The sequence below is a fragment of the Megalops cyprinoides genome, chromosome 12 (assembly GCF_013368585.1).
Source record: "Megalops cyprinoides isolate fMegCyp1 chromosome 12, fMegCyp1.pri, whole genome shotgun sequence".
NCBI classification, from domain to species: Eukaryota; Metazoa; Chordata; class Actinopteri; order Elopiformes; family Megalopidae; genus Megalops; species Megalops cyprinoides.
The window spans coordinates 32,825,299-32,833,882 of NC_050594.1; the positions used below are offsets into that span (position 1 = coordinate 32,825,299).

The 8,584-nt window shown below is 44.3% G+C and overlaps 1 protein-coding gene across 3 annotated transcripts in view; it reads right to left on the bottom strand.

The window, feature by feature from the left end:
• LOC118787290 (brain-enriched guanylate kinase-associated protein) overlaps window positions 1-5,218 on the bottom strand; it is a 61,409-nt gene extending 56,191 nt beyond the window's left edge. For 2 of the 3 annotated variants that reach the window (XM_036542807.1, XM_036542804.1), the window contains exon 1: window positions 4,967-5,218. In XM_036542807.1, the coding sequence (XP_036398700.1) occupies window positions 4,967-4,980 (14 nt within the window). In that variant the 5' untranslated portion in view covers window positions 4,981-5,218. Of the gene's footprint in view, window positions 1-4,678; window positions 4,823-4,966 lie in introns of those variants that run through there. The other variant, XM_036542805.1, reaches the window with a different exon arrangement.
• Window positions 5,219-8,584: the final 3,366 nt, after the last annotated feature.

Sequence of the window (8,584 nt, forward strand, 5' to 3'; positions counted from 1 at the left end):
TGCACAAAATTGTTGAAGCAATATTGAAAATTTCATTCTTCATCCCCAATCTGGAGTACAACATGATCATATTCACACACACAGTTATAGGCTTGTGTGTCTCACCACTAATTCAAGCCTGTAATATAGTGGCTTGGCCATTAGGAAAGTTAACATAGTGCAAATCTGTTTGTAAGACCATTTTATAAATGAGGTCCCAGGTGAAGATGGGGTGTCAGGCTACACTGACTATACTGTTGTCTGTTTTCCACTTGCCCAGGAACTGCAGATGAAAATGAATATAAGAGATAAATCTGGAACTCTAACACAGACACATCTGCATAAATGTTGATTTGTGAACATTGTCCCTGTCAAAGTAACATAACAGATTAAAAAATAATAATAAATAAACATGGTTTAATTTAGCCACCTTCCAAGCTTAACTGATTTTCTGTTAGCTCATGTGTAACTTGGGAGTTGTAACATTTAAATGCTTCCTTTATCTGCGCTTTGATTTGCTCTTCACAGTCGCTAACAGTAAGTAACACATTTCCATCTGCTCTTGTGCCTTATCTGCTTACTCAGTGTGAGTGACAAACTTACTTGGAAGAAAGTAATGGAGAAATGCCATGCACAATGCTTGTGTGGCCTATTGTTCCCCCTCCTAATGAAATGTGATGCTGACACTGCTCCGTGGCTCTGTTCAGAAACATCCACAGCAGAGTGTTGCAGCCAAGACTCAGAGAATAAAAAGAATGATGGAAAATGATTTTGATCCCTAACCCTAACCCTAACACTATGGACAGCATGGCCTTTGATAGTTTACAGATGAAGCTGCCACCTAACTGCTCATGTTAACCACCCACCAACCCATCTCTGCTTCTGACCTGCATGTGATGTAGCCCTGGCCGGCCTTAAAAGTGTCTTAGAGCTCCAAAAAAATACACAGTCAAGACAAGTGGAGCCAACAGAAAGAAAAAGCAAATCACATGATTGCTGGGCTCCCGTGGAGCATTGTTGCAAGCCATTACTCAAACAGACAGGTAGTAATTATAAAATACAACAACTGCAATCGGAAAAGAGGTGCTGAGAAGCTGCCAGTGTGATCAAACCCAGCGTAGGGTACATTGGGTCTCCTGCAATACATACAGCACAAGATTTGGGGATGTGGCCTCTTTTCTAAAAGTCTGAAGGCATGTCCTCAAATTAAGACAGGCATGAGGTTTCCAGAACCCTCCATTTTTAATGCTTTGCATTTACACAAACAGCAACAGTTAGAAAGATTCAGTTGGTACATCCTGAATTGTACATGTTGATCCAAAAGATGTGGCAGAGCAGAAACAGCCACAATGCTTTCAGTCACACCCACACCCACACACACACACACACACACACGCGCGCACGCATGCACACACACGCACACACACACAAATGCAATCATTCAAAGGCAGCCTTCAGAGTATCAGAATTAACAATGATCATTTCCACCATAAAGAACAGTGAGAGTAGTTGCCTTGATGGTACGCTTTGGACCATTGGCACTGTTCTCTTTAACATCAAAATCCAGAGCCTGGGAGGAATTGCATTGAGGAATGCCATATGCCTGCCAGAAGAGAAGTAAGCTCTTCAAACTGGAACAAGAGGTAGAGGAATGAAGCCTTCTGGGTATCTACTGCCAGGACTCATACACAGATATTGCATATAGAGGACTGATACACACCTCAAATATTGCATATCAAGAACTGATACAAACTTCAAATACTGCATATTGTGAACTGATACACAGCTCAAGTACTGCGTGTTGAGGGGGTCGTTCTTGACTGTGCTTAATGATAAGACTGGTGTTGCTTTTTAATTTTTAATCCCCTTTATGCATCCATACAAATGCCAAGGTGCCTGAGAGTGGCGAGATGAGGAAATCCTGGTCAACATAACTACCACTATCTCTGCCAGAATGAAGCCAATTTGTTCCTCCTCTGTGGGATCTCAGGTCATTGTAGGCAAGTGGCATAGCCGGTTTTGAACCTGGGCTAAAAGCGAATGACCTGCCAACTGAGCTACCCACTTCTTAATTTTTTCACACAATGAATTTACATCATTTCCCACTGAGCGTTCAGTTTGAGTTTTGGGTGGATATTAATACAGCTTAATATTTACTGGTAGCTGTGCCCCACCACGGCCTCAAACCTACAACCTTGTGGTTATCAGTCATGTAGTGTAACCATGGACACAGCAGAGCCGCAAACTGCCCACTACAATAAGGTATATTGAGGCCCTGGTGGAGAATGGTGATCAGTAAGTGGTATAAACTGATAATATGTAGAATGAAAACTGTATGTAAGGCCATCTGCCAAACAAGCAATGATAGTAACTGCAGTAAAAAACATCTCAGGTAGTTAGCAATGCATTTTCAGTGCACTCGATTGCCCTGGGAATGGATGGGGGGAGTGGGAGTAGCTCTTTCAGAGGGAGAACTAGTGAGCTGGGGAGGGGTGATGAAACTGGGGCTTCAGGAGTTGTACTGTCCACATTTCTCCTCCACACACACACACACACACACACACACACACACAGAAAAAACAACACTGGAGATGTCTCTAGGAGGTTATTCACTCCAGGCAACACCTTACTCATGAGATCCTATAAAAACATGAAATAACTGAAAAAGCTTTACAATATCAATTTCCATAGCAACTATTTTAAAAATTCACTTCATTGATCTTGTATGCAACCTTTGATAGCCTTGGTAAATCCTCTGCTCTTGAGGTCCAAATATTTCAATAAGTCTAAATGATGGTTTGTGTCTGATTTATAACATTAGTAATCTGCATTTGTCCAAATGACTTACTGCACTTCTGTCAAAATGTCAGCTGTTTCCACTGTCACCACAACATCTGTCATCTGTAACAACAATCATGGTTGAAACCTTCCCACAAAATGCATTAATTTACATGTTTAGAAAGCCCTTCACATTGAAATATTGAACAGAACAGAGTCTCAGTCTGAGAGCTCAGAAACTCACAGCTGGCCTAAACTGGATGCCTTCATTGACTTCTTTTGAGGGTCCTTTGTCCTGCCAAGTGTAAGGACATGCATTGCTTTTAAACCCCAGCACCCGGTCCTGTTGGCACCGCTGATGATAAGAGAGTAAACTCTTAAAAGTAAAGTGCTCTCCCAGCAGAAAAACAGAGAGGCTGAAGTTAACGTGCAGAAGAAATGCATGGCACTCTCCACACATCATCATACGCCTGAGAAGCCGCAGTCATTCTGAGGCCGGCCGGCAGCTGGCTCCGCTGTCCCAATTCCGAGTTCCGGAATCCTCTAAGCATGAATTAACGCATGGCCATAAAAGTAGATGGGACTTAATCTGTCTGTAATTGAGTGCGGAGTGCGAGGCCAGCGGTCGGCTCTCCTCTCCTGTGTTCTGACAACGTGCCCACAGTTGCACCCCCCTCCCCTCCCCCCCAAAATTCCCACACCGTTCCCACTCTGCTGGATGTCTCTCATGGTGTCAATCTGATGCCTCTCCTACCTTGCGATACTCATGTGGTTTGGCATCCCAGGCAAACCCATCGTGTTCTCTATTATCACCTGTGTCTCATGGCTGAGTATAGTCCATTGTGCTTTCCTTTCCCCAAGGGCTTGATTATAACATGGTGACAAACTGACTCCTGTGCTCCCACCACTACTTCAAAAGGTGCCCCTAGGATTCTCAAAGCATGAGTGATGTCATAGGTAACATTTGCTTTAATTTAGTAATAGCCTGTGGTGATTATTTAAATCAATTTCCCCACTGGAGCTGAAGGCTGCAGAGAGGGATGAATGGAATTAATTTAGCCATATAAAACAGTATGAAAAGGACTGACAACAAGTTGGTATGGAAGAGATATGCAGAGCATTGAATTGCAAGAATGGTATCGTTATCCTCATTATGGATCTTACTAACAACAATTATAATCACGCTAATGCCATCTTTTAATGTACAAAATAATAGCAGGAGAATTTGTTCCATTTGTGATATTAGCCACATACAGATATCAATTTTCAATCAGGCTCTCCATCTCTCATCTCCCCCACTCACCTGCTGCTAATCTACCACACCTTCGTGACTGATCTGTGCAGCTCTGAGCAACTTCGTCAAAACTACTGGCACATGGGATCTGAACGGCGACAGCTACTGTATCATCTTGCCCAACAGCTTGCTCTCTCGCTTGAATTTCTCAGCAAATCCCAGGGTGCCTTTTGAGATTCAAGGCAATCTAAATGTGCTAATGTACAGACAGAGTGCTGAATGTAGTGAGCTCTGGGTTAACCAGCTGTGTCTTAACAAACCCACCCACTTTTGTACACAATCTTCAGTACTCTGAGCTCTCTGACAAAGAGCTCGGAAAGACAGCATGCAGGCATTACTTGTGCATATTTCCCATTCTGTCTTTAGCGCATAGAAGAAATGCTTGTCTAATTGAATAGCTGTCAGTTCAGCATCTGCTTTTACAAGTGGGGGGGAGGGGGGGTTAGGGGGCGGGGGTGCACTGTGTCAAAACATAGAACTCCAGTAAGGTATAACATTACTAGCAAAGCACTCACAATTACTGTGATAAGACAGGGGCAAAGATATGTGCTACATGCGCATGCAGACACAAACACTCATTCACTCACACACACACACACGCGCTTTCCTTGGCTCTCGCCTCCTTACCGTTTATTAGCTTTACATTTCATTTTCAGCTGATCAGGTCACCAAATTCCTGCGCATGTCCCCTCTCTGTGAGTAGCACGCATTGAAATAAAACCTTCCCTTTGTATCCCAGCTAGATTAAATGACTTTAATAGGCAGTCAGAATCTCACTAGTGAAGGAGGCAGGAGAATGAGGGAGAGGGAGAGGGAGAGGGGGAGAGAGAGACAGAGAGAGAGGGAGAGAGAGGTGTGTGTGTGAGTGAGGAGGGGGGAATCAGCACAGAGGAGAAGTAAAAGAGAGTGGCTTACCTTATGTTATGCATTTCGCTGTCGGAGGCCTGAAAGGAATCAGCAGAGATTAGATGGATAAAGCAGGAGACAGATTCTTGGAGGCATTGGAGTGTCACAGCCAGTCTTAAACAAGCACTCTCAGACAAGTGCCTCACACCAGCCGTGGTAAACAAATCTACATCTGCATTAGCAGAGAGCAGGAGAGAAAAAACTGACAGATTAACAGGGAGAAAAAAAATTGCAGTAGGCTGCAGAATCCCAGTATACCCCAGGGCCACAGGCAGCGACTGACTCAGTAGCCGTACTGAGTAGATGAGAACGAGGAGGGGAGGAGGAGGGGGTGGGGTGTGTGTGTGTGTATGTGTGAGTGTGTGTGTGTGTGTGTGTGGGGGGGGGGGGGGGGGTGCAGGAAAGTAACAGGTAACCGTATCTGTTGATTTTCACACATCGAAGGGGACAGTGCAGTTTCCACCTCTTACGTGTTGCTTTTCCTCCCTCTTTCGAGCTCAGTACTGTGGGGTACACGTGAGGATGGTTTCAAGGCATTTTTTTCTCCATTTCTTCCTGCATAATGTAGAAGGCTGGGAATATGCAAGAGGAATTCATTTTCAGTCAGGCTGAGGTTGCAGCACAGAGCCGGCTATAGAATGGATGTCCTTTCCCATCGATTCTTTGACAGACATGATGTTTAATACTGATCAGGATTCTTGGGTATCACAGAAACTGCCCAGTGAAATGAACAGGAGGATAACTGATCATAATGATTATTTTCATGCTATGTCAAACATCTGCAACAAATACATTTTTGATGAAAATGAAATAAAGTAGTAAATAAAGTATTTTGGCAAGTACTATGACATGTGACAGAGGCTTGTAACCAGAGGGAAGGGAGCTGGTTCTAAATGCATGCAGCATGCTGGTGTTTTACCCTTGAAAAACACTAACCTGAATGCAGCTATTGAAACTTACAATGTAAGCTTTTTAAGCTGCCCTCCATAAGGTTACCTATCAAGCAAATGTACTGGAATGCAAACACAGTGATAAATAAAATGATGAATAAAGACCACACCAAAGGGTTCCAAATCCGTCACATGTTGCCAAAAAGGAGTGCACATGCTCCTTGTTTTAGTCAAATATAACTAAGCTTAACAAACAGCCTACCAGTTTCCCATCCACACAGACAATGTGGCCAATGACTGACAGGGGTGTGATGAATGGCATTGTGTGTGGGAGGGTCCAGGTAGGAACACGATCGGTAGCTCCCGATGCCTCACATCCCATTTGCAGTGTAATAACCTCTCCTCCACAGCTGTCAATTACATCACTGCTGATGCTGGAATGCGACAAAAGCACGTTAATGTTCTTTTTCTTCAGTCCGCAGAAATTCTGGAACAGTCCGTAAGCAGCAGGTAGGATCATTAGGGTCAAAGCCAGACAACTGGAGCTCAAGCTGTCCTCCGCTGAGGGACCAGGGAGAAGTTCCAGGAGTGTCAACACCCTTGTCATCAGAACAGCACAATCAGCACAGACAACTGACAAAGAAGTGTTATTGGCTTTTTCCAATCAGTCATGTTGAACTGAAGGTCAATGGCCACAGCAAGCATTAATCCATCTGGTATCCTGCCAAAACCTAGCACACGGTCTTTACAAGAAGATAGGTAGTTAGCTAGCTATATGAAAGAAAAGCAAGTAAATGTGTTACATTTTAATAGCCTTTTGCATTGTTTTGTGTGTAACATTAGTAATTCTCTTGTCTCGTTTCTTGCCATTTTACAAGTTCCTTGATAGCATGGCATGCTCATTGTTTGTTTACTTTAATATCTACTTCTTCTTTAATATCTACTTCTACTTCCTCTTTTGTCAGTTCCACAGACACTCTGAATATATATATATATATATATTCAGTCTTCATTGTAGTAATACAATACTCTCCATGATGACCTGTCCATCAACTCCTACATAATGAACAGAAATGACTAACTGGGAATAACTCCACTAAAGCTTTCTTCCCACACAGGTGGAATGACAAATCCTATTTCAACTGTAGTTTTTTATGTAATTTTGCAAATGGGGAGGGACAGTAGAATGATAATTTCATCACTCTCCACAGGGTCTTTAATCCACTTGTGATCATTTTATTGTTAATTTCACAGCAAACTATTTATCCCTGGTTTTGACTAGAATACTACAGTACTAGACTAAGTCTTTGTAAGTGCTGCAGCAGAAGTGTGCTGTAGAGGTAGAGCTTTACAGTATGCATTTCACTCAGTATATTGAGCCTGGCCCACAGCACTGGTGCTTCCACGCATGTCTCAAAACTGGCGCTGCAATGGGGAAGCACGTGGATCTGCAGTCTGGGCTGTGATGAATACAGTCTCTGCTACAGCTGGATGACTCACCGTTGTCATGAAAGTAATCTCCCTCTAAGCTGCAGAGCCTGCTTCCAGTTACTATGGACTCTCCTCTGACTCCACCCTCAGCCCCTCCCCTCCCTTCTCAGAGGGTTGAATGATGCCGTTCTCGTTGCCACAGACCAAGCCCCCCCTCCCAGTGATTGATGCTGCCAGACTCATGACATGACATCACAACTGCAGGGCAGACCTGGGCAAATTGCTCCAGCTGGGCATTTCCCTCTGTCTTCTCTCCACTTATCTCCACTGTTATGTGGCAGAGCAGGACACTTTTCCTCCAACACCCAGAGTCTTTTAGCCATTGCAGGAGTGGACCTGGGAACAGGGGATTGTTTCTCAGAGATGCTCAGGGTATACCTCTCCTCAGTGCTCTGATGATGCTGTCTCGTAATGCAGTCACAGTGCATTTCCTAGACTGCCTGTCCTTTACTGTACAGTGCAGTGCTGCGCAGCGGCAACAAGCCAGGGTGGCTTTTAGAACTGTAATGTGACTCTAGAGAGGTTTACGCTGAGGAAGCAGTGAGTTCATCCGGGCCTGGGATGCTGCAGGAGATGGGATGCGCAGTGACATCTCTCTGGCTCTAACACAGCGGTGAACTGCCAGACCACCCCATGCTGTGAGGACTCAGAGTAACATGTAGGGTGTGTGACTGGAGCTAAGTACAGCATCTAACTTGCGGCAGTTTTCCTAGTCTATGTGGGATTGTGTCTACGTCAAATCAGGTCAATAAACCAATCATTTAAAAATGGGGAGGAGTCTCTCCTGCTCACTCCACACCTTGCTTTTTTCTGACAGGCTGAAGCGATTCTATTTATAAATACACAATAAATCAGAGTTTAAACGTGCACATACACATAAACGCACGCTCATGCACTCACACAAAAAATGCCCTTGTGTCCGCCCGCTCTCCCACCCACACGTCCGCCCACGCACCTCCACACACATAAAGCGCAGTAATGGCTGCATTCACTGTTAAATTACAGGCACAGGACGCCTCTGTTCTGCAGTCTGCAGTCCTCACATGCCACATGTTTTTATGGGAGGAGCATTTTTTCCATTCTGCTCAAAGCGGTGGAGATAACACACCACACAGGTGATACGGTGATGAATTCTGCCATCCGACTGACCCCCCTTGCACACAGATGGTGATGACACACACAGAATTCTCGGCGGCGACCAACATTCCGTGATTGCTGTCTTTCATTATTAAATTTCTCCACTCCC